Source organism: Narcine bancroftii, chromosome 12 (genome assembly GCF_036971445.1).
Source record: "Narcine bancroftii isolate sNarBan1 chromosome 12, sNarBan1.hap1, whole genome shotgun sequence".
Classification (NCBI taxonomy): Eukaryota; Metazoa; Chordata; class Chondrichthyes; order Torpediniformes; family Narcinidae; genus Narcine; species Narcine bancroftii.
The window spans coordinates 52,424,215-52,450,506 of NC_091480.1; the positions used below are offsets into that span (position 1 = coordinate 52,424,215).

General features: G+C 41.8%; 1 protein-coding gene and 1 long non-coding RNA gene across 7 annotated transcripts in view; one reads left to right on the top strand and one right to left on the bottom strand.

The window, feature by feature from the left end:
- Positions 1–26,292, bottom strand: part of LOC138746852 (receptor tyrosine-protein kinase erbB-4-like) — a 198,603-nt gene that overhangs the window by 22,750 nt on the left and 149,561 nt on the right. For all 6 annotated transcript variants that reach the window (XM_069905407.1, XM_069905408.1, XM_069905409.1 and 3 more), the window contains exons 17-21: positions 24,846–24,981; positions 23,639–23,761; positions 22,226–22,324; positions 19,150–19,335; positions 18,171–18,326 (exon numbers count right to left, since the gene is read on the bottom strand). In XM_069905407.1, coding sequence (XP_069761508.1) covers positions 18,171–18,326; positions 19,150–19,335; positions 22,226–22,324; positions 23,639–23,761; positions 24,846–24,981 — 700 coding nt within the window. The remainder of the gene's footprint in view (positions 1–18,170; positions 18,327–19,149; positions 19,336–22,225; positions 22,325–23,638; positions 23,762–24,845; positions 24,982–26,292) is intronic.
- The window catches only part of LOC138746854 (uncharacterized), a 20,745-nt gene continuing 19,314 nt past the window's right edge, over positions 24,862–26,292 (top strand). Inside the window, exon 1 of the long non-coding RNA XR_011347157.1 lies at positions 24,862–25,069. This is a non-coding gene — a long non-coding RNA (uncharacterized lncRNA). The remainder of the gene's footprint in view (positions 25,070–26,292) is intronic.

Here is a 26,292-nt window from a genome sequence, read left to right on the forward strand (position 1 = left end):
CAATGTTATGAATGAACCGCTTGTAGTATCATCAGCTGAATTATTACCAGCTGAAACACTGGCTGGGGAAAGGCATTTGTCAACTGTAGTGGTGGCGCTGCAAATTGCACCTCTTGAGATAGAAGAACCTATACAACTTGATGTACTGGGAGAACTTAATACATTATGGACTGGGGAAAACCCCGGCCAGCGTCCTCCAGTCACTGCTGGAGAGGCTGTGGCTGGGGTTTCCACACGCAGTCATACTACAAGGAAGGCAACAAGAATGAAGGAAGGAACAGAAGATCCTTTGGTTATGCAGAAGAAGCAGGAATCTGTTGAGCCAGAATCTCTTCCAATTGAAAAGATTCTTGTGAATCTTGAATCTAAATTATCTTATACAATGCAGGGATTATCCAAGATTATGACTGAACTTGGTACTAGGTTTAATACCCTGGTGAAAATACATTCTCAACAGATGGCTGAGTTTGGAGCTTTTAAGCTTGAAGTGAGAGATAAATTTAATTCGTGTGAAGAAGATATAGACGAAATACGGGATCAAGTTCTTGATGTGACGAAAATGGTTGAAGACTTACAAGTTCAAAATAAAAATTTGGTGAAAAAGATTGATTATTTGGAAAACCAGTCCAGACGGAACAATATAAAGATTATTGGTTTGCCGGAAGGTATGGAGGGACCAGACCCAAGAAAATTTTTTACTGAATGGATTCCGCAGGTGCTGGGTCAAGAACATTTCCCGGAAGGTATAATACTGGAACGTGCTCACAGAGCTTTGCGTAGAAGACCTATTTCAGGTCAAAGTCCAAGACCTGTTTTGGTTCGTTGCTTGAATTATTATGACAGAGAAATAATTTTACGAGTGGCTATTAGAAATGCACAACAGAGAAAATCACCCTTGATGATTCAAAATAATCGAGTTTTCTTCTATGTGGATTTGAATCAAGAGGTTATGTTCCAACGACGGGAATTCAACCCTGCTAAAGAGTTGTTGTGGAAGAAAGGTTATAAGGCAACCTTTAGATATCCAGCTGTTTTGAAGGTTTTTCAAGATGGTTATCAACCAAAGTTCTTTGATTCTCCAAAGGAAGCTATAGCATTTGCTCAAGAGTTGCCAATCACTCAGTTTCAACAGAGATATAGTCCGCCGCGATCTCCAAGGAGACAAGAGATGGAAGAAAAGAGCCGTGCTCCAAGAAGGAATGGTCGTAATGGTGACTCAGCAGTTGGAGCTGATTAAAAGAAGAGTTGTCCTTTTTTTCTAATGCTTTTTTTTTAAAAAAAAAGGGATATTAAATAATGATGATGTTAGTTTAAGATAAAGTGAGAGTTGGGGGAAGAGAACTGGATAGGCACTATTTTCTGAAAGTCATCTGCTACGTGTGAGTTATCTCACACCCATTTTTTTTTGGGAGTTACCGCATTGCACGGTTTAGACGGGAGGGGGTATTTTTAACCCCCTACCCGTTTTTTTTTGTATTATTGGATTAAAGAGTGAAGGGGATTCTTTTTTGTTTAAACAATTTTTAAAAATTATTTTTTTTTCCTTTTTTTCTCTTCTTTCTTTTTTTTCTTTTTTTTGATCGTATTAAGAGAGGGTAAGGGGGTAAGAGTTAGGGTTTTTTTTCTAACTATTGTAAGACATGTCGAAATTTAAATTTGCTTCTCTTAATGTTCAGGGTTTGAATAATCCTATAAAGCGTAAGAAAATACTTGCTTATTTAAAAAAATTTAAAGTAGATGTGGCCTTTTTACAGGAAACTCATTTGACAGATAAAGAACATTTGAAACTTAAGCGGGACTGGGTTGGACAAGTCTTCTATTCTTCATTTAATTCAAAGGCAAAAGGAGTTGCGGTTTTGGTACATAAGAATTCACCGTTTCAATTGCAAGATGAGGAGAAAAATGGAGGAAGACTACTTAAGTTGAATTGTATGATCTCTAATGAAGCCTGGACTTTGATTGATGTTTATGCTCCAAATGTTGAAGACACTGCTTTTATTACAGAAATATCTTTATTATTGGGACAAGCTAATTCCAATGTGATGATTGGGGGGGATTTAAATATGGTATTAGAACCGTTATTGGATAAGTATCCAAAGGTAATTAAGAAATCTAAGATGGCGATACATATGGCTAATATGATGAAAGATTTGAATTTAGTTGATATTTGGCGTAGATTTAATCCTACACAGAAAGACTTTTCTTTTTATTCTTCTCGATATAATTCTTTTTCAAGACTTGATTATTTTTTAATTTCGGCACATTTACAGGATAAGGTTATATCTGTGGATTATAAGGCAAGGTTAGTCTCGGACCATTCATTGGAATATCAAAGTTCTCAAGTTACACAACATACTTTAAGATGGAGATTTAATACTATGTTACTACAAAAGCCAGAATTTATTGTTTATTTGAGAAAACAAATTGAGGATTTCATTGCTAATAATGTTCACTCTGTTTCTGATCAGTTTGTTTTGTGGGACGCAATGAAAGCTTTTTTACGAGGTCAAATTATTAGTTATGCATCCAAACTGAAGAAAGAGAGAGAAACTGAGGATTTGGAGAAGAAAATAACAATCTGTGAAAAGGAATTTCAAAAGAAAGCTACTGAATTCCAAAAGATCCAATTAACTAATTTAAAGTTGAAGTATAATAAGTTACAGTCATATCGATTTGAATGTTTGTTGAATCGTTCAAAAAATAAATTTTATGAATGGGGTGAGAAAGCTCATAAAGTATTAGCTTGGCAATTAAAAAAAGAACAGTTATCTAGGATTATACCAGCTATTAGAAATAAATCGGGTATTACATTTAGTCAAAAAGAAATTAACGATTAATTTTGTAATTTTTACAAAAAACTTTATTTGACTGAATGTAAAGAGATAAAAGAAGACGCAATAGACTCTTTTTTGAAAAATATTAATTTACCACAGTTATCTCAAGAAGACAGACAAGAGTTAGATAAACCTTTTACGGATAGTGAAATTGAAATGGCTATAAAAGATATGCCAAATGGAAAAGCGCCTGGTGGAGATGGTTTTTCTATTGAGTTTTACAAGACTTTTTATGTTGATATATCTTCCTTATTTAAGAATGTAATACAACAACTTTATGATACTTTTCAATTACCTGAGTCCTGTTCTAATGCCATAATTACAGTTATACCAAAAAAAGATAAAGATCCCTTACAGGTAGCTTCTTACCATCCTATATCTTTGTTAAATGTAGACTATAAAACAGTGGCTAAAGTTATGGCTAATAGGTTGGCTCAGTATTTACCAAAGATAATACATCGTGATCAAACAGGTTTTATAAAAAATAGGTATGCTTCGGATAATATTCTACGATTAATTACTTTGATAAATAGATCTAAATTTCAGAAGAATTATCCATTGGTGGTTTCATTGGATGCAGAAAAGGCATTCGATATAGTAGAATGGAAGTTTTTATTTAAAGTACTCGAAAAGTTTTCGTTTGGTCTCTCATTTATTGGTATGATTAGGGCTCTGTATAATGATCTGAAAGCTAGAGTTGTTACTAATGGTTTGCTTTCAGAATCCTTTAATTTAACAAGACAAGGATGTCCATTATCACCCGCCTTGTTTGCTTTAGTTATTGAACCTCTAGCACAATTAATATGTCAGAATGATAGTATCAAAGGTATGAGAGTCTTGAATGAAGATTATAAAATAAATTTATTTGTGGATGACGTTTTGCTGTATTTGGTGGATCCTGATGTTTCTCTGCCAGCACTTCAAGATTCCTTAGAGATTTATGGTCAATTATCTGGTTATAAGGTTAATTGGACTAAAAGTGAAATTTTATCAATTAGTAAAGATGATTATTCAATGTTTAGAAATATTACGAATTTGAAGTGGACGAAACAAATTAAATATCTGGGAATTAATGTTAATACTGACTACCAAAATTTATATTCACTTAATTATCTTCCTTTAATTAAGAAGATTAAGGCAGATTTAGATAAATGGAAAGATTTACCTTTGGGTTTATTAGGAAGAATTAATTTCCTAGGGTGGTATTGAAAAAATTGCTGTGGGATTTTCAATTTGGAGGGTTACGGCTACCTAACTTTCAATTTTATTATGAAGCAGCTCAATTTAGATTTCTTAGCACATTAATGGCCACACAAGATACGCCTAGTTGGGCACAGATAGAATTGGCAGTTATTTCTGAAAAATTTTCGAATGAATTTTTATTTCGATGGAATAAAAATTTGTTACGAACTTATGATGTACCAATATTGAAACATTTAATGAATTTATGGACAAGTAAATTACAAAAAATGGGATTGAAAAATAAGTGGTCAGGAAGATTACCATTATATAATAATCAACTTGTTCCTTTCACGGTATCTAATACTATTTTGAAACAATGGGAGGAGAAAGGAATACATAATTTATCTGACTTTTTTAGAAGGTCATTCTTGTTCTTTTGTAGAATTGCAAAAGAGATTTGATATAAGTGGTTATTCTATATTTGTGTATTATCAGTTAAGATCTTTTATAAAACAGGTATGCGGTCGTCAAATGATTTTTTCTGTCTGAAACTGATTTTGAGAAATATGTGCTCTCATTTCCAAAAAAGGGTTATATATCAGGTTTGTATCGTATTTTTTTGGAAAGTGAAAGTAAAATAGATTGGGATAAAGATAAAATGAAATAGGAAAAAGATTTAAGTTTAACAATAACTGAAGAAGATTGGTCTGAAATCTGCCGTAATAGTGTTCGAAAATTGATTAATGCTAGATTGGCGATGGTTAATTATAGTTTTATACATCAATTATATTTAACACCTGAAAAATTTAAAAAATTTGGTTTTAGTAAGTCAGATCTTTGTTTTCGTTGTGATCAGGTTTCTGGTACTTTTTTACATGCTGTTTGGTTGTGTGATCGGTTACAACAATTTTGGAAAGGTATTCAATCTGTATTTAATAATCTATATAATCTTATTGTATTAGACCCTGATATATTTTTATTAGGGAATATGCAACCGTTGATTGATTTAGAATTAGATAATTACCAGATCTCTTTTATTTACTTAGCGCTGGCAGTGGCCAAGAAATGTATAGCGATTACTTGGAAGAATAGAAATGTATTGTCTTTAGATAGGTGGTATTCAGAGGTGAAGTTTTGTTTGGTTATGGAAAGAATATCTTTTTCTATACAAGATAAGATGTCTTTTTATGAGTTAAAGTGGACCCCATTTATTGATTATATACAATTTAAATAAGTTTGAATTAATCATTTTTTTTCTTTAAAAAAACTTTTTTATTATATATTTTTTCTATATATATGTTTTCTTTTTTTCTTTCTTATCTTTTTTTAGTTTTTTTATTAGTTATTCTTTTTTTGTTTAAGTTCTTTTTGTTTTTGTTTTTTTCATATATATTCTTATATAATAAAATATTTTTGGATTAATAATTAATTTTTTTTTTTTGTTTTTTTTATATATATATATATCAATCTTTTTTTTAAGATATATTTTTTTATTTATTTTTTTATTATACTAATAGTATTAATTCTTCACTCTTTATTGTGGGGGTGGGGTGGGGGGGTTTAGGGGTTAAAAATAGTTTTTTTTTAGTCTTTTTTTAGTCTTAGTTTTTAGTTGTTAGGGGGAGATGCCGAGATTGGTACTGTATTAACTATGTTATTTTGTACTTGTATTACTTTATTTTGTATTTTTTTCTGTACGTGAATTACTTACTTTCTTCATATGTTAAAATTAATAAATAAAGTTTCGAAAAAAAAATTTTGCTGAATCATGGACTTTGTTGAATATTTACACACCTAATGTAGATGATGAGTGGTTCATGTCGGAGGCTTTTTAATTGTTAAAATCAGACTAATGATAATATTTTGGTTGGGGGAGATTTTAGCTGTGTTTTGGACCCTTTATTGGATAGATCTCCGAAAAGTATAAGGAAATCAAAGGTGGCCATACAAATAGGAGCTTTGTTGAAATATTTGAATTTGGTTCATGTTTGGAGGAGTGTAAACCCTACAGATTAAGATTTTTCTTTTCATTCATCTCGACATGATTCATTTTCTAGAATAGACTTTCTTTTGGTTTCAGCACATCTGCAAGGTAAAGTACTATAGGCTGAATATAAAAGTCAGGTTATATCGGATCATTCTATGTTATTTTTCTCCTGTATAAGTCCAGAATTGGTACAATCGTCTTATAGATGGAGGTTTAATACAATGCTACTGAGGAAACCAGAGTTTATTACTTTTGTTTTTGGCTGTGAATATTAATTTAGTACTAGTAATTTTGTACTGTGGGATGCTTTGAAAGCATATTTACGAGGGCCAATTATTAGTTATACTACGAAAGTTAAAAGACAAAATGTGGCAGAAAGTCTAACATTGGAGAAACAAATTACTGAGTTGGAAAAGGAATTTCAGAAAGATGTTACAGAAGATTAAAAAAAAGCTGCTTTAACGAAGTTGAAATTACGTTATAATACATTACAAACTTATCAGTGTGAGCATTTAATTTACCGATTTAAGCAATGTTATTATGAATTGGGTGAGAGAACTCACAATGTATTAGCATGGCAATTAAAAATGGAACAGACATCACAAACTATTAATGCTGTTAAAAATAATTCAACAGTTACTTATAAACCTCAAGAAATCAATGATCAGTTTTATTCATTTTACCAAAAATTATATATTTCTGAGGGAAAGCAGGACGTTGGTTCTATTGAATCTTATTTACCTAAATTGAAATTACCTGTTTTGGGGGAAGAGGAGGTTAAGGAATTGGAAGCTATACAGGAGATGCCGAATGGGAAGTTGCCAGGGGATGATGGATTTTTGGCTGAATCCTATAAGGTATTTTATGAAGATTTATCCTCTGTATTTGGAGATGTATTGCAGCAAATAACTGAGGATCAGTTGTACCGGAATCTTGTTCGAGTGCTATAATTATGGTGATTCCAAAGAAAGATAAGGATCCATTGAAAGTATCTTTGTATAGGCCTATTTCTTTATTAAATGTAGATTATAAAATTATAGTGAAAGTGTTAGCGAATAGACTCACTAAATATTTAACTCAGTTGATACATAGAGATCAAACAGGCTTTATTAGAATTGCATCGGATAACATCCTTAGATTGATAACATTGGTCAATGCATTTAGACAGCAACCCAACCACTGGATGCGGAAAAAGCTTTTGATAGGGTTGAGTGGAATTTTCTATTTAAGGTGTGAGAAAAGTTTAGCTTTGGCCTTTATTTTATTGGTTGGGTTAAGGCTCTATATACAAATTCAATTGCTAGGGTGGTGACAAATGGTTAAATTTCTTTACAATTTAAATTGATGCGATCGACTCGGCAAGGTTGTCCATTATCACCAGTCTTGTTTGCATTGGCTATTGAACCCATTAGTTCAGACAATATGACAGAATTATAAGATTAAAGGGATGAAAATTGCAGATGATGAATATAAGATTAATTTATTTGCAGATGATGTGTTGGTATATTTGACAGAACCGGAGCAGTCTTTGAAAAATTTACAAGATTGTTTGTTGAAATTTGGAGAGCTACCTGGATGTAAAATAAATTGGCATAAGAGTGAAATATTGCCAGTTGGGGAAGGATATTATTCAGAATATAAAAATATTATAAAATTAAAATGGTCAGATAGAATTAAATATTTTGGAGTAATAATAAATGCAGATTATTAATCTTTATATAAATTCAATTATCTTCCTTTATTAAAAAGGATTTAAATGGATTTGATTAAATGGAAATATCTACCGTTAACATTAATTGGTTGAGTAAATTGTATTAAAATGAATATTTTTCCTCGAATTCAATATCTGTTTCAGTCGATACCATGTTTACTTCCAAAGGGTTTTTTTCAGGATTTGAATAGTTTTATGGAAGGGAAAATTAGCACGAGCAGCTTTACACAAACTTACATGGAAATATGCATTAGGTGGATTGCAGTTACCCCATTTTCAAAATTATTATGAAGCACCTCAGTTGAAATTCGTCAATAGATTGATGGATATGGATCAGCCTCCGAGTTGGGTGAAGGTGGAAATGGCTTGTATTTCAGAAGTTGAGGTGCATCAGTTTATATTTAAGTGGAATGTGAATTTATTACGGGAATGTAATCTTCTTTGGCTTGGCTTCGCGGACGAAGATTTATGGAGGGGGTAAAAAGTCCACGTCAGCTGCAGGCTCGTTTGTGGCTGACAAGTCCGATGCGGGACAGGCAGACACGATTGCAGCGGTTGCAGGGGAAAATTGGTTGGTTGGGGTTGGGTGTTGGGTTTTTCCTCCTTTGCCTTTTGTCAGTGAGGTAGGCTCTGCGGTCTTCTTCAAAGGAGGTTGCTGCCCGCCAAACTGTGAGGCGCCAAGATGCACGGTTTGAGGCGATATCAGCCCACTGGCGGTGGTCAATGTGGCAGGCACCAAGAGATTTCTTTAGGCAGTCCTTGTACCTTTTCTTTGGTGCACCTCTGTCACGGTGGCCAGTGGAGAGCTCGCCATATAACACGATCTTGGGAAGGCGATGGTCCTCCATTCTGGAGACGTGACCCATCCAGCGCAGCTGGATCTTCAGCAGCGTGGACTCGATGCTGTCGACCTCTGCCATCTCGAGTACTTCGACGTTAGGGATGTAAGCGCTCCAATGGATGTTGAGGATGGAGCGGAGACAACGCTGGTGGAAGCGTTCTAGGAGCCGTAGGTGGTGCCAGTAGAGGACCCATGATTCGGAGCCGAACAGGAGTGTGGGTATGACAACGGCTCTGTATACGCTTATCTTTGTGAGGTTTTTCAGTTGGTTGTTTTTCCAGACTCTTTTGTGTAGTCTTCCAAAGGCGCTATTTGCCTTGGCGAGTCTGTTGTCTATCTCATTGTCGATCCTTGCATCTGATGAAATGGTGCAGCCGAGATAGGTAAACTGGTTGACCGTTTTGAGTTTTGTGTGCCCGATGGAGATGTGGGGGGGCTGGTAATCATGGTGGGGAGCTGGCTGATGGAGGACCTCAGTTTTCTTCAGGCTGACTTCCAGGCCAAACATTTTGGCAGTTTCCGCAAAGCAGGACGTCAAGCGCTGAAGAGCTGGCTCTGAATGGGCAACTAAAGCGGCATCATCTGCAAAGAGTAGTTCACGGACAAGTTTCTCTTGTGTCTTGGTGTGAGCTTGCAGGCGCCTCAGATTGAAGAGACTGCCATCCGTGCGGTACCGGATGTAAACAGCGTCTTCATTGTTGGGGTCTTTCATGGCTTGGTTCAGCATCATGCTGAAGAAGATTGAAAAGAGGGTTGGTGCCAGAACACAGCCTTGCTTCACGCCATTGTTAATGGAGAAGGGTTCAGAGAGCTCATTGCTGTATCTGACCTGACCTTGTTGGTTTTCGTGCAGTTGGATAATCATGTTGAGGAACTTTGGGGGGACATCCGATGCGCTCTAGTATTTGCCAAAGCCCTTTCCTGCTCACGGTGTCGAAGGCTTTGGTGAGGTCAACAAAGGTGATGTAGAGTCCTTTGTTTTGTTCTCTGCATTTTTCTTGGAGCTGTCTGAGGGCAAAGACCATGTCAGTAGTTCCTGTTTGCGCGAAAGCCGCACTGTGATTCTGGGAGAATATTCTCGGCGACACTAGGTATTATTCTATTTAGTAGAATCCTAGCGAAGATTTTGCCTGCAATGGAGAGCAACGTGATTCCCCTGTAGTTTGAGCAGTCTGATTTCTCGCCTTTGTTTTTGTACAGGGTGATGATGGTGGCATCACGAAGATCCTGAGGCAGTTTACCTTGGTCCCAACAAAGCTTGAAAAACTCATGCAGTTTGGCATGCAGAGTTTTGCCGCCAGCCTTCCAGACTTCTGGGGGGATTCCATCCATACCTGCTGCTTTGCCACTTTTCAGTTGTTCGATTGCCTTATATGTCTCATCCAGGGTGGGAACCTCATCCAGCTCTAGCCTTAGGGGCTGTTGAGGGAGCTGGAGCAGGGCGGAATCTTGGACTGAGCGGTTGGCACTGAAAAGAGATTGGAAGTGTTCTGACCATCGGTTGAGGATGGAGATCTTGTCGCTGAGGAGGACTTTGCCGTCTGAGCTGCGCAGCGGGCTTTGGACTTGGGGTGAGGGGCCGTACACAGCCTTTAGAGCCTCGTAGAAACCCCTGAAGTCGCCAATGTCCGCGCTGAGCTGGGTTCGTTTGGCGAGGCTAGTCCACCACTCATTTTGGATCTCCCGGAGTTTGCGCTGAAGATGGCTGCATGCGCGACGGAAGGCTTGTTTCTTCTCTGGACAGGACGGCTTTGTAAGGTGAGCCTGGTGGGCAGCTCGCTTCTTTGCCAGCAGCTCCTGGATTTCCTGGCTGTTTTCGTCAAACCAGTCCTTGTTTTTCCTGGAGGAGAAGCCCAGTACCTCTTCAGTGGATTGCAGTATGGTAGTCTTCAACTGATCCCAGAGGGTTTCAGGGGACGGGTCCGTGAGGCGGGTTGCATCGTCGAGCTTTGCTTTGAGGTTTGCCTGGAAGTTTCCTCTCGCTTCGTCTGACTGCAGGTTTCCAACATTGAACCTCTTTCTGGGGGCTTTATTGTTCCTGGGCTTTGGTTTGAAGTGAAGGTTGAGCTTGCAGCGAACCAGCCGGTGGTCAGTGTGGCATTCCGCGCTAGGCATGACCCTGGTGTGGAGCACATCTCGTTTGTCACTTTCTCGCACCAGGATGTAGTCCAGGAGGTGCCAGTGTTTGGATCGGGGATGCATCCAGGTGGTCTTAAGGCTGTCCCTCTGCTGAAAAAGGGTGTTTGTAATGACAAGCCGCTGTTCTGCGCAGAGCTCCAACAGGAGGCGCCCATTGTCGTTGCACGTGCCGACGCCATGCTTGCCCAGGATTCCTGGCCAGGTTTCTGAGTCTTTGCCGACACGAGCGTTGAAGTCGCCCAGGATGACAACCTTGTCGGCTGTAGGGGTGCGTTGGATGAGGTTGCGCAGGTCGGTGTAGAACTTGTCCTTTTCTGCTGGTTCCACCTGGAGGGTTGGGGCATAGACACTGATGAGGGTGATGTGACGCTTGTTCTGAAGGGGGAGTCGCATGGACATGATTCGGTCCGAGAGGCCTGTCGGAAGGTTTTCGAGTTTGGAGGCAATGAAGCTCTTGACCATGAAGCCTACACCAGATAGGCGTCGTTCATCCGAAGGCTTGCCAGACCAGTAGAGTGTGTAGCCCGCGCCGCGTTCTTGGAGGCTGCCTACATCTGCCAGGCGGACTTCACTGAGAGCGGCTATGTCGATGTCAAGTCTGAGGAGTACATGTGCAATGAGGGCAGACCGACGTTCAGGTCGGTGGCTGTCAGCCTTGTCTAGCATGGTTCTGATGTTCCAGCATGCTAGCTTGAGTTTGTGAGCATCTTTTGAGGGGGAAGGCGTGGAGGGAGAGGACGTGGAGGGGAAGGACGTGGAGGGGAAGGACGTGGAGGGGAAGGACGTGGAGGGGAAGGACGTGGAGGGGAAGGACGTGGAGGGGAAGGACGTGGAGGGGAAGGACGTGGAGGGGAAGGACGTGGAGGGGAAGGACGTGGAGGGGGAGGACGTGGAGGGGGAGGACGTGGAGGGGGAGGACGTGGACCTGTCCTCGGGCCTGCGCAAAGGAGCTTTTAGGTGGAGTGCAGTGCGCGCAGTACTGGCCCCACCCTTTACACCCATGGTTCGTGTGCCGTGGCCAAGCAAGCTGGGACGTGGCAGCGAGGTCCTTGGGTCGTAGGTTTTATATCGGAGTGGCCTTCTCCTATATCGGAGTGGCCTTCTCCTATATCGGAGTGGCCTTCTCCTATATCGGAGTGGCCTTCTCCTATATCGGAGTGGCCTTCTCCTATATCGGAGTGGCCTTCTCCTATATCGGAGTGGCCTTCTCCTATATCGGAGTGGCCTTCTCCTATATCGGAGTGGCCTTCTCCTATATCGGAGTGGCCTTCTCCTACGGGAATGTAATATGCCAGTATTAAAACATTTGTTAAGGATATGGTTTAAAACAAAAATGGTTTTAGGATCAAAGGGTAAATTATCAATTCAAACCCCGTTATATCATAATCAGCTTATTCCTTTTTCAATGTTCAATAATCATTTAAAGAGATGGAATTCTAAGGGTATAAAGATAGTTCAGGACTGTTTTGAAGAAGGTCAATTGAGGGAGAAATTTGATATATCTGTAAATTCTTTATTTGTGTACTATCAACTTAGAGTTTTGATAAAATATAATTATGGTAAAGAACTGAATTTACCTATGTTGACGAAATTTGAATCTTTGATTTCCTCTGTACCAAAGAAAGGTTATATTTCAGATATGCATCAATTGTTACAGGAAAGTATGGATAAACCGGAATGGGAGAAATCTAGGACTAAATGGGAAAGTGATTTAACTTATATTTTTCATGAAGATAATTGGGAGGTAATGTGTCATGATAGTGTAACAAAAGTGATGAATGTGTGATATGGAATGGTTAATTATGATTTTTTTTTTACATCAGTTGTATTTGACTCCAGAGAAATTGAAAAAATATGGGTCTAGTAATTCGGACTCTTGTTTTAGATGTGGATTATGTACTGGAATTTTTTTACCTGCCATTTGGTCTTGTGTTAAAGTACAACCATTTTGGGAAGGAATCAGGCTGGTTTTGGAAAAAATTATTTAAAATTAAATTACCATTAGACCCATCGATTTTTTTATTGGGCTATATGGTTTCTTTGAAGGGATTGGGATTGGATAAATTTCAAATTGCATTTATACATTTAGTGCTGTCTGGAGCACGAAAATGTATAGCTAGAACTTGGAAAGATAATGTGGAGATTAATATAGCACACTGGCATAATGAATTGAGAATTTGTATTATTATGGAAAAAAATTACATGCAACTTGGATGATAATTATTCTTTTTTTGTTAAAATGTGGTCTCCTTATTTGGAATATATGAATTTAGAAACACTTTGAAATACTGTATATATTCTATGTTTTATTTTCATATTTGGCTCCCCTGAAGGGGTGGGAGGGTTTTTTTTTATATACAAAAAATTGTTTATTTTTCTGTAATGTTGGATTGTAAGTTGTTTAAATTCTTCTAAATAAAGTTTTTTTAATAAAAAAGAGATGTTCATGACAATAAATGCAGATTCTGATTCCATCCACAGTTTATGCCCAAAAAGAGCATCATACATTTTTGACAATTTTGAAATCGCTAAATATTTGGATCAGCAAAGCGCTGACCTTGTATTTGCGCCTTTAAAGTTGACCTCAAATCTGTGCAACTACATTTCCATTGTTGACGCCTGTCCCTTTAACATGATGGAGAATGTGCATCATTAATCATTCCTGTTCATGTCAGGAGCTGGTTTCCGCAATATCAAATGTATTCTCATACAAGCCAATTTCTCCAGAAGCTTCGCTGTTTAACAGGAGTGCAAATTTAACCAGCAAAATTCCTTTAGCGCAGCAATGTTGGCAGTTCTCGATTGTACAAATTATTATTTTCCAATTTATAAATTTGAGATTCCCTATATTATTGAAAAGTAAATCAGACCATTGAATATACTCGGAAATGAATGGACAAAGCAAACCTTGCAGCTTTTGAGCACACTATCTCATCATCACTCGATTTGTCCCAAAGTGTTTCACATACAAGGAAATCATTACAATTTAAAATAAAAACTTTTGCTCTCCAGGTAAACATTGCTGCCAATTTGCGCACCACAGATATGATGCCCCACTGGTGAGTTTGTTGAACATTGGGGGAATTCCCTACTCTGTGTTTAATTCATAGATGGAATCATCAAGTTCTCCAAGAACAAAAAAAACAGGCCCTTCAGCCCAACTTGTCCATGCTGACCAAGCTAGTCCCATTTGCCTGCATTCGGCCCCTATCCTTTCAAATGCCTTTTGCACATTTCAATTGTCCCCACCGCCAATACATTGTCTGGCAGCTACCATCTTCTCTATGAAGAAAGAGCCCCTCAGATCCCTTTTAAATCTCTCCTCTCTCACCTTATGCCCTCTGGGTTTTTTGACATCTCTACCCTGGGGAAAAAGACCATTACTCTTCCTCTCATCTACACACCTCATGATGTACCCCATTGGCCTCCTAACACTCCAGGGAGAAGTCCAAGCCTATTCAGGCTCTACTTCAAATCCAAGCCTGCCAGACCTGATAACATTCTCATAAATATTATCTGCACCCTTCCCAGTTTGGGTCATCTATAGTTCTAACATGATGTCCCTGCTCCTGTACTCAATGCCCTCACCCAGGACTCTAATATTCACCATCTAAGTCCTGCCCTGGTTTAACCTACCAAAGTGCAACATCTCACACTTGAAATTCAATCGGAAATCTTCCATGTCCAATTGCATAAACTGACAAGATATTCATTGGCTTGATGACGGAAGTGAAAGACAATCTGCTCTTCATTCATGAGTATTTGCGCAAAGCCAGTTGTACAAAGGCTCACAACTTTGTGGAACACTGCTGTTGTACATCTTATGTAAAAAAAAACTTTGCTGAAAGAATAGCAAGTGTCCCATTGAGATGGAGGATCAGGCGTGATCTTACTGAACATCGCAACAGGCTCAAGGGGCTGACAAGCCTCTTCCTGCTCCTTACCTTATGTACCTGCGAAGCTTGTCACAAAGAGAAAGATTCCCATCAAATGAATACGTTAGAAGGATGGGTCAGTAAGTCTGCAGATGACACCAAGGTTGGAGGCATTGGGGATAGTGTACAAGATCAACATAGGTTACGACAGGATGCAGAGTTGGGCAGATGGAGTTCAATCTGGATAAGTGTGAAGTGATGCATTTTGGAACGTCAAACTTGAAGACAGAGTACAGGGTTAATGGCAGGATTCTTAACAGTGGGGAAGAACAGATTGACCTTGGGGTCCAAATCTGTAGACCTCTCAAAGTTGCCATGGAGGTTGATAGGAGAGTTAAGAAGGCGTATAGGATGCTGGCCTTCATTCGACAGGGGATTGAGTTCAGGACTCGTGAGGTAATGTTGCAGCTCTGTATATCTCTTGTGAGACCACACTTGGAGTACTGTGTTCTGTTCTGGTCACCTCATCATAGGAACATAGGAAGTAGGAACAGGAGTAGGCCAAATATGGCCCATCGAGCCTGCTCCGCTATTCAATAAAATCATGGCTGATCTAATTTATGACCTAACTCCACCTACCTGCCTTCTCCCCATATCCCCTAATTCCTCTATCATGTAAAAATTTATCTAACCAAATTTTAAATATGTTTAATGAAGCAGCCTCAACCACTTCCCTGATTAGAGAATTCCAAACATTCACTACTCTCTGGGAAAAACTATTTTTCCTCATCTCTGTCCTAAATCTACTCCCCTGAATCTTGAGACTGTGCCCTCTCGTTTTAGTTTCCCCGGCCAGCTCAAAAGACCTTCCTACATCTATCCTATCCATACCCTTCATAATCCTATATGTTTCTATAAGATCTCCTCTCATTCTTCTGAACTCGAGTGAATACAATCCTAGACGATTTAATCTTTCATCATAAGTCAACCCCTTCATCCCAGGGATCAACCTAGTAAACCTCCTCTGGACTGTCTCCAAAGCCAGTATATCCTTCCTCAAATATGGAGACCAGAACTGGACACAGTACTCCAGGTGCGGTCTCACCAGTACCTTATACAGTTGCAACATTACCTCCCTACTCCTGAATTCAATTCCTCTAGCGATGAAGGCCAACATTCCATTTTACTTCTTAATAACCTGCTGCACCTGCAACCTAACTTTTTGCGATTCATGCACAAGCACTCCCAAGACCCTCTGCACAACAGCATGCTGTAGTTTTTCACCCTTTAAATAATATTCAGCTCTTATTTTTCTTGCCAAAGTGGATAACCTCACACTTACTAACATTGTACTCCATCTGCCAGATCTTTGCCCACTCATCCAGCTTAACTATATCCCTCTGCAGACTCTCCACATCCTCATTATAATTTGCTCTTCCACTCAATTTGGTGTCATCCGCAAACTTGATTACACCACATTTTGTCCCCTCCTCCAAGTCATCAATGTAAATGATGAACACCGACCCCTGCGGCACCCCACTTACCACTCTCTGCCAACCTGAAAAACTCCCACTTATCCCGACTCTCTGCCTCCTGTCAGACAACCAATTTTCAATCCAGGCCAATATACTTACCGGACTCCATTTTTCTGTAACTTACTGAGAAGTCTCTTGTGTGGCACCTTATCAAACGCTTTCTGGAAATCCAGATATACAACATCAACCTGTTCCCCTTTATCCACCACACCCATTATATCCTCAAAGAATTCTAACAAGTTTGTCAAACAAGATCTTCCCTTTCTAAAACCATGCTGCATCTGCCTGATTGAACCCTTACGTTCCAAAAGTTTCATTATTTCATCTTTAATGACGGCTTCAAGCATTTTTCCAACTACAGACGTCAAGCTAATTGGCCGATAATTTCCAGTCTTCTGCCTACATCCTTTCTTAAAAAGTGGCATGACATTTGCTGTCTTTCAGTCTGCCAGCACCTGCCCAGAATCCAAGGAATTTTGGTCTATGACCACCAATGCATCAACTATAACTTCTGCCATTTCCTTCAGAACCCTTGGATGCATATAATCAGAACCAGGTGATTTGTCTGGCTTTAGTCCCATTAGTTTCTCCATCACTACTTCCTTTGTAACAACTATTTTATCAAGGCCCTCCCCAACATTCGCATCCTTAACTCCGCACATGTGCATGCTGGACGTGTCTTCCACCGTGAAGACTGACACAAAATATTTGTTAAATTCCTCGGCCATTTCCTCATTTTTTGCTACCAGTTTTCCTTTCTCATCCTCCAAGGGTCCTATGTTAACTCTGGCCACCCTCTTCCATTTTATATATTTAGAACATTTTTTGCTTTCTGTTTTTATATTTTGTGCCAATTTACTTTCATAATCCTTTTTCCCATTTCTTATTACCCGCTTTGTAACCCCTTGTTGTCTCTTAAAGTTATCCCAATCTTCCAGTTTCCCACTTCTCTTTGCAGCTTTGTACACCTGCGCCTTCAATTTTATACTCTCCTTTATTAACCACGGTTGATTTTTCCCTCCCTTGCTGCTCTTTTTCCTGACCGGAATATATTTTTGTTGAGCATTACAAAATATTTCTTTGAAAATCTTCCACTGTTTCATCAATTAGCCTGTGCTCTCAGTCCACTCTGCCCAACTCCTCCCTCATCCTATGGTAGTCACCCCTGTTTAAGCATAATATATTAGTTTTAGATCTAACTATTTCTCCTTCCATCTGAATGAGAAATTCAATCATACTATGATCGTTATTTCCCAGATGGTCTCTGACTATTACATCATTTACTCTACCTATTTCATTGCACAACACTAGATCCAGGAGAGCATTTTCTCTTGTTGGTTCCTTAACGTGCTGCTCAAGAAAGCTATCGCGGATGCATTCTATGAAGTCCTCTTCCAGACTCCCACGACCAACTTGATTTTCCCAATCTATGTGGAAGTTAAAGTCCCCCATGACTACTGCCGTATCATTATTACATGCCTCACTTATCTTTCTATTTATTTCCTGTGCCTCTAAACTATTGTTATTTGATGGGCGATAGATAACACCCACCAATAATTTTTTCCCTTTGTTATTCTTTATCTCTACCCAAATGGACTCAACATCATAGGAAGGACGTGGAAGCTATGGAGAGGGAGCAGAGAAGACTTACCACGATGTTGCCTGGATTGGAGAATGTGTCTTATGAGGGAAGGTTAACAGAGTGAGGGTTTTTCTCTTTGGAGAAAAGGATGAGAAGAGACTTAATGAAGGTCTAGAAGATTCTAAGAGGCATAGATAGGGTGGATAGCCAACGCTTTTTGCTCCCAGGGCAGGAACAGCAAACACCAGAGGACATTTGTACAAAGTGAAGGGAGGGAATTTAGGGGAGATGTCAGGGGTAGGTTTCGTACAAGATCATGGACTGAAGCACCTGTAATGGTGATGAAAAGAATCTTCTCTTCAAATATAACAAATAAATTAATTTAGGTTTCCCTGATGTATTGAAACCAGTATTTGTGAAAGAAGGAAGTTCATATTTTGCCTTTGTCGATTACACAACCAAGAAGAAAAAAAAAATCACAAACCTTAACTTCATCGAAAAAATACTTCTTTTCATCTAATGCCAAAAGGTTGATGATGCCAAAGTCTGTGATCTGAACGTGGCTAGGGGATTTCACCAGTACATTTCTGGCAGCCAGGTTCCGATGAATCATCTTCTTCTCCTCCAGGTATCTCATGCCCTGTGGTAACAATCTCAATTTATTAAACTCGGTCAGAAGTGCAGCAAAACCTCCAGTATCTGGCATCTACAGGAATTGGTAGATGCCAGATAAGCAAGTTTTCTGGTTACTTAAGACTTGCCCTTACAATGCCAATCTAATACATCTGCATTAAGATAACAGTTTAAAAAACAAAAGACAGTGCAAAATGTAAATTTTTTTTAAAAGATCAGTATTGCGGTATTTAATTATGTAAAGTTCACTTTTATCAGGTAAATCCCATAACTTACAAAATTTAAAATCGAACCCCGGTCGCTAGCGCTGTAACAGAGTTCCGCTAGCTACTGAGCTAACCAAGCCACGGTCATAATTACCCACCCCCTCCCTCAAGTTTACAGATCAAGCCTTACTAATATACAAATAAATGTAAAGACTTTTACTCAGCAGGGGTAAGAAGACACTTTAAGAGAGACCCCAGCAGCGAGTGGCATCAACCAGCTCTTCATCCTGGGCGACAACCCCCCCCCCCCTCACCCCATTGCTGTTTCACACAACTTTATTCAAACAGCTGCTATGAGCAAAGCCCGACCAAGGCTCTCCCTCCTCTGGCTGGATATTGGTTTATGTTACTTCAGGAAACATTTTCAATTTTAAACTTTTATTTAAATTTTTATTTGTTATTAATGTCTGAAATATTTATTTATTTTCCTCAGGTTGCTTGAATTCCGGATAACAGGAGTTTTTAACTGTAATTATTAACCCAAGAGTTTCATCAGAGAACTTTACCAAGACTAAACTGAATGCTTGTCTCTTAACAAACAAAAAATAAGAGGGTCTCCCTTACCTTGGCAATCTGAACACACCAGTTAAGAAGCATTTTGGACTGGATGTTATCCTTGTTTTTGTGGAGGTACTCAAGGAGCGAGCCAAGTGGCAGGAGCTGTGTAACTATCTGGAGTGGGGTTCCTGGGCAGATCCCAAGAAGCCGCAGAACATGTCGGTGATCTAGGCTGCCTACCATCAACATGTCCTACAAATACAACATAATGGGAATAACAAGGGCAGTGTACACCAACTGTTAGAAATTACAGAGATAATTGGTGAAATCTTTTCTCCACAGACCACCGTGTGCAAGGCAAAAAAAAGAGACACAAATTCAAACAACACATCAGCACAAATCATCGTTGCTTCATCAAAAAAAATCAGCCCACAAAGGAAAGAAGCAACTTTATTTTTATTGTTCATTGTCTCCATTTCTCTTCCCCTCAAGGGAAATGTTCCCCAATAATTTCTCTTCACCACCTCACCCCCATCCATGTTCTACTTGGCTTTAAATTTAAATTTAGACATAGAGCCCAGTAACAGGCTATTTCAGCCCATGAGCCCGTGCCGCCCAATTTACACCTATTAACATACAGTTCGCATGGTGGAAAGAAACTGGAACCCCTGAGGAGAATGTACAAACTCCTGACAGACAGCGTGGGATTCGAACCACTGTCCCCATCACTGGCGCTGCACTACCCGCTACGCCAACTGTGTCGCCTAAACACATACCATCTCTAGTGAAACTAACCAATTTTTCTGTGCCGTCACTCGTCTCAGAAACAGTTGTGAGCTAAGTGATGCTGTGTCAACTGCAACATTGATGGAACATGAAGAAAAGCCCATGTGATGTTGCTCAGAAGACTGCAGACTAAGGTGTGGGATTCTTAACCTGCAAAATCTAGTTCCAGGAGAGTGCTGTACATCATTTATTGTCTAATGAGAATTCTGCAACTAAACCAGATTGGAGGGTTTACGTACAGACCTACAGCATGGTATCAGGCCATTTTAGCCCACGAGTCCATGCTGCCCAATTAACCTACAACCCCTGGTTCGTTTTGAATGGTGGGAGGAAACTGGAGCACCCAGAGGAAACCCACGCAGACACAGTGAGAACGTACAAACTCCTTACAGACAGCGCGGATTCAAACCCGTGTCTCTGGCGCTGTAAACAGGGTTGCGCTAACCTCATGCTGCCTCGTTCGTCTAATTTCATTTAAAATGTGAATAACAATTAAATTTCAAACCATTTGTCTACTAATATCCCAAATGGGCTAAGCCAAGACTGTGATGAAAGTACATGGAGCTATTCAAATGCTCCCCTGACCACTTCCATGGAGTTGTCGAGTTGTTCAGCACAAAAACAGGCTCTTCAACCTAGCTTGATGCCAAACATGATGCCTCATCCCCTTTTCCTACAATAGGCCAATATCCCTCTCATCCTTTCCTATCGAAATACACGTCCATATTCCTTTCAAATGCTATAATTATCCTTACCTCTACAACTTCCTCTGGCAGCTCATTTCATACAAGCAGCTGCCTCTGTGTGGAAAATCCTGCCCTTGAGATCGCCTTTAAAATTTCCCCACTCTCATGGTAAACCTGCATGCTATAGTGTCGGACTTCTCCACCCTTGGAAAAGACTGTCACCCCTCATCATTTTATGAATCTCTACAAGGTCCATCCCCCCCAAACTGCTGCACTGCCCTTTGTCTCGGGAACCCTTGGATAGGAAAAGGGAAAGACTCAGAGCTGATGCTTCCCACAGTTGTGTGCCCTGCCTACATCTGGCCAGACATTTTGGATAAGGATGCAAATTAGCCTGTGATCTTTCACATTGGCACGGCACGATTAGCGTAGAAGTTAGCACAATGCTGTTACAGTGATCGGGGTTCAAATCCAGCACTGTCTGTAAGGAGTTTGTACGTTCTCCCAGTGTCTGCGTTGGTTTTCCCCAGGGACTCCATGTTCCTCCCACCCTTCAAAACGTACTGGGGGTGGGGGGTAGGTCAATTTAGCATAAATGGGCAGCATGGGCTCGTGGGCCGGAAGGGCCTGTTACCGTGCTATATGCCTACATTTAAATTTAAAACTTTAAATTTAATATAAAATCTAACAATGGGAATTCCATACATTGGTTTATACCAGGGTGGCCAATCTTTTCATTTTTTTGTAGGTCCTGTAGGTTAATTGGGCTGTGGTGGATGTCTAAATGAAAAATGAAAAGGTTGGCCATCCCTGGTCTATAGTGTAGCAGTTACTAGATCAGCATTTGTATTTCTAGACTATTTGTTTGAAGATATGAGTTCAAATCCCACCAGTTGGGGAATTTAAATTCAAGCAATTAAATAAATGTTTTTTTTATTTAAAAAAGCTGGCCTCATTGATGATAACCAACCTAAGCTCCCACCCCCCCTATTGAGAAGGACAAGCAGAGGAGATGGTGACCAGGGCAGCGGACTAACGAAGGGCTCAGTGGACACACACAGGCTACGGGGCTGTTTGTGGCTAGCAGTTGGGGGACCCAGATGGGCTGCTGGAGAATCCTGGTTAGCCAGGTCTTGGAGCTGGGATTCAAGAGGGCGCTGAGGGCTTCCTGGTCGTGTCGGAGGTTCAGATCCAGAGCTCAAGCAACCCATGTCTGCTCAAGCAGACAGAGGCTGCGGGAAGGCTGGAGGGGAATCCATAGACACTCAGTGATTCTGAAGACTCTCTTTCTCTGACTGTAACGGGCACTGGGCAATGCTCGCAACGACTTTTTAAAAAAAAAAAGGCAAAAAAGCCTTACAGTGGGCCGAAGTTGAAGTATATCATGTATATAACATTTTCAAAGTGACAATAAATGGAACCTTTGGATTGTTGACTAAATCCACCTGGTCATCCAAGGGAAAGTCAAATGTAAGAAAATCAGCCATTCTTAACTAGTGAGAGTTAAAGTGATGTTCCATCTGCCACCTTATGGATTAAGTAGAGTGGGAGAGTATTTTCCCAAAGTGATCAACTCTTCCTCTGTCCACTCAGGGGCAAATTGAAATAGACAATAAATAAACCAACACCACATGTACATCCTTCAATGCTTTAAAAAAATGCAGTCTTACCTCATTCACTACACTCGAGGTCTCAGAGCAATGTCCTTCCTGCAAGACCTTGATGGCCACTGGAATCTTTACAGACTCGCCCTCAGGAATCCAGAGACCCTGGGAACAGAAATTTTATCAGAGAATTAGGAAGGAAAATAAGTAAAAACACAATGCTGGAGAAATTCAGCAGGTCAAACAATGTCTTTTATACAGCAAAGGTAAAGATACAGAACCGACGTTTCGGGCTAGAGCCCATCATCAAGGTACGGACAAAATGTCGGCAGGCGCCTGAACAAAAGGGTGGGGGGAGTCATGCTCACAAAGGCAGGAGGTAATAATTGGAGAAGAGAGGGAGTGGACAGCAGTGAGCAGAGGGAGAAGATATGGCTGGGTGAAGGGAAAGGGAAGGGGGAGGAGAGCTGGACAGGGCAAGGGAAGGGGGAGAAGAGGAGAGCAGGTTAGCAGAAACCAGAAAAGGTACTTTTTACTTTTACAGAAATAAAAATAACCAAGGTGGGTCTGACAGTCTTCACCTGATATTTTCCTTACCTGTCACCAAAACTCTTTGCCGTACATTCTTCCCAATACGTAGCTACAAATTAAAACTAGTAAACGAGTGCCTAGTTTTGAGTCTCCACATTGGAGAGACTGTACACAGACTGGGAGATTCTGCCGCAATAGCATGGATTTCCCAGTGGCCTCGCATTTCAACTCCCTGCCCCATTCCTTTGCTGACATGTCTGCCCAAGGTCTCATGCACTGCCGGACTGAGACCACCCGCAGATAGGGTCACATCTGGGCCCTCTCCAACTATGGTATGAACATCAACTTCTCCTGTTTCTGTTAGACCCCCCACCCCCATCTCTCATTTCCTCTGGCTCTGTTCCTTTCTCTCTCTCTCCCTTTCCCTCAGCTCTGCATTCACAGAGCCACACCCCCTCCCTCGATCAATTCTCACCTTCCCTCTCCTATCCTCTCCCTGCCCATCCTTCCCTCCTCCTCCAGCCTTTTTATCCAGCCGTCTGTTCACTGAAACAACACACCATAATCAATCCCCGTATCAATTAAAGTTTAAAAGGGATTGATCATATGCTTGGGTCTGTTTAACACAAGATTTCTCAGACATACTGGCAGACCCGTGGCAACCCTGGAGAACCATTTTGTCTTTGTTCAAACAATATTTTTTTCCAGTTTTATATTTTACTCTCTCTTTAGTGCCCCTTCCTTAGGAACAGTTTTTTTTTCTACCTTCTGAATGCAAAACTGTCCATCACATTAAATTATCACCATGGACAACAGCCACAATAGTGGAAAGAATTCAACAGCTTTAGCATCACAGGAAGATCTCCACATGATACAATAAAAGATTCACGATGTGTGAATTTGCCAAGTTTACATCATTCTCAGGCACAGTGACCTCCGCCCACTGACCTTGTACACCGTTCCGAACACGCCAGAGCCCAGCTCCTTTACTTTCCGCAGTTCTGTCTCCTTCAGAATCCGTGTGTTCACCTGATTGGGCGAGTCGGCAGCAGGATCAAGGGGATCAAGCATCTGATGTAAAGAAACAAAACCACAAGTGAAAATTGTTACCTCAATGCTACTTCTCCATGGTGCTACTGATCGGATTTGCTTGCACTTAGAAAAATTAAGGCCTTTTAAGTCGAAAAATCAGTAGCACTCATTTGAGAGTTTGACAGCTCTTGGACGGGAGTTCAGAAGAACAAGGGGGACCTTTTTGAATGTTGGAAGGCCTGGACAGAGTGTATGTGGCAACATTGTTTTCCACGGTGGGAGAGTACAGGACAAGATGGCACAACTTCAGGATTGAAGGGCATCCACTTGGAACAGAGATGCAGAAGAATTTCTTCAGCCAGAGAGTGGTGAACCTCTGGAATTTGCTACCAAGGACAGCTGTGGATGCCTGGCTGTTGGGTGTATTGAAGGCAGAGATTGATATGTATCTGAATAGTCAAGGTATCAATGGTTATGGGGAGAAGTAAGGGGAGTGGGGCTGAGTGGGAGAATGGATCATCTCATGGTGGAAGTGTGAAGCTCCACTGCAAAGAGATTCAGTGGAGCTTCCCTCTACTTCCTCAGGAGTTTGCGGAGGTTTGGTACGACATTGAAAACCTTGGCAAATTCGTACAGATGTGTGGTGGAAAGTGTACTGACCAGCTGCATCATGGTCTAGTATGGGGACACCAATACCCCTGAGTGTAAAGCCCTGCAAAAGGTAGTGAACACAGCCCAGGACATCATATGCAAAACCCTCCTCACCATGAAGAACACCTACAGGGAACACTGCCATCAGAGAGCAGCAGCAATCATCAAGGATCCACACCACCCAGCACATGCTCTGTTCTCACTGCTGCCATCAGGAAAGCACTTGAGGACTTTATTTATTTTCCTTTGTTCTCTCTGTATTACACAGTCAGTTTGTTTACATTTGTTATCTGTTTACAGTTCTTTATTTTGTTACATGTATACACTGTGCACAGTTTATATTTTTTGCACAACCAATTAGTGGTAATTCTGCCACACCCACAGGATAAAGGAATCTCAGGGTTCTATGTACTCCTGACATCCTGATAATAAATAACGCGCTGGACACTTTCCCTCTTCAATGGCCTCTCACCTCTGTTTCCAGGTACCGGCGCATTGCCCTCTTTTTCCGAATGATTTGCCTTCTCCAGTAAACAAGAGCCAACACCGCCACAATCATCACAGACATCAGCCCTCCAACCACTGCGGCCACAATCTGAGGGATTTGTCTGGATTCAAAACAATGGCAGTCAAGGCAGGCTGTGACTCACACAATAACAACATGAAAGTCATTCTGTTCCTTCTCAAAATAACAAGGTTAGAACAAGGATATCGACAATAGAGCTTGAAAGGTGACAGTCAATAGGACTGCAAAACAGATTAAAAATGCAAAGGGGACCAGTGAGAGACAGAGACGGAGACAGCGGGGGGGGGGGGGGGGGGGAGAGACAACGGGGGGGGGGGGGGGAGACAGACAGCAGGGGGGGGGAGAGACAGCGGGGGGGGGGGAGAGACAGCAGGGGGGGAGAGAGACCGGGGGGGGGGGGAGAGACAGCGGGGGGGGGGGAGAGACAGCGGGGGGGGAGAGACAGCGGGGGAGAGAGACAGCGGGGGGGGGAGAGACAGACAGCGGGGGGGGGAGAGACAGCGGGGGGTAGAGACAGCGGGGGGAGAGAGACAGCGGGGGGAGAGAGACAGCGGGGAGAGAGAGACAGCAGGGGGGGAGAGAGACAGCGGGGGCAGAGAGACAGCGGGGGCAGAGAGACAGCGGGGGCAGAGAGACAGCGGGGGGAGAGAGACAGCGGGGGGAGAGAGAGCGCGGGGGAGAGACAGCGGGGGGGAGAGACAGCGGGGGGGGGAGACAGCGGGGGGGGGAGAGAGACAGCGGTGAGGAGAGAGACAGCGGGGGGAGAGACAGCGGGGGGGAGAGAGACAGCGGGGGGGAGAGAGACAGCGGGGGGAGAGAGACAGCGGGGGTAGAGAGACAGTGGGGGGTAGAGAGACAGTGGGGGAAAAGAGACAGCGGGGGGGAGAGAGACAGCGGGGGGAGAGAGACAGCGGGGTGAGAGAGAGACAGCGGGGTGAGAGAGAGACAGCGGGGGGAGAGAGAGACAGCGGGGGGAGAGAGAGACAGCGGGGGGAGAGAGAGACAGCGGGGGGAGAGAGAGACAGCGGGGGGAGAGAGAGACAGCGGGGGGAGAGAGAGACAGCGGGGGGAGAGAGAGACAGCGGGGGGGAGAGAGAGACAGCGGGGGGGAGAGAGACAGCGGGGGGAGAGACAGCGGGGGAGAGAGACAGCGGGGCGGGGGAGAGAGACAGCGGGGGAGAGAGACAGCGGGGGGAGAGAGAGCGGGGGGGGGGGAGAGAGCGGGGGGGGGGGAGAGAGCGGGGGGGAGAGAGAGCGGGACAGCGGGGGGGGAGCGGGACAGCGGGGGGGGGGGAGCGGGACAGCGGGGGGGGGGGAGCGGGACAGCGGGGGGGGGAGCGGGACCGGGCGGGGGGGGAGCGGGACGGAGCGGGGGGGAACGGGACAGAGCGGG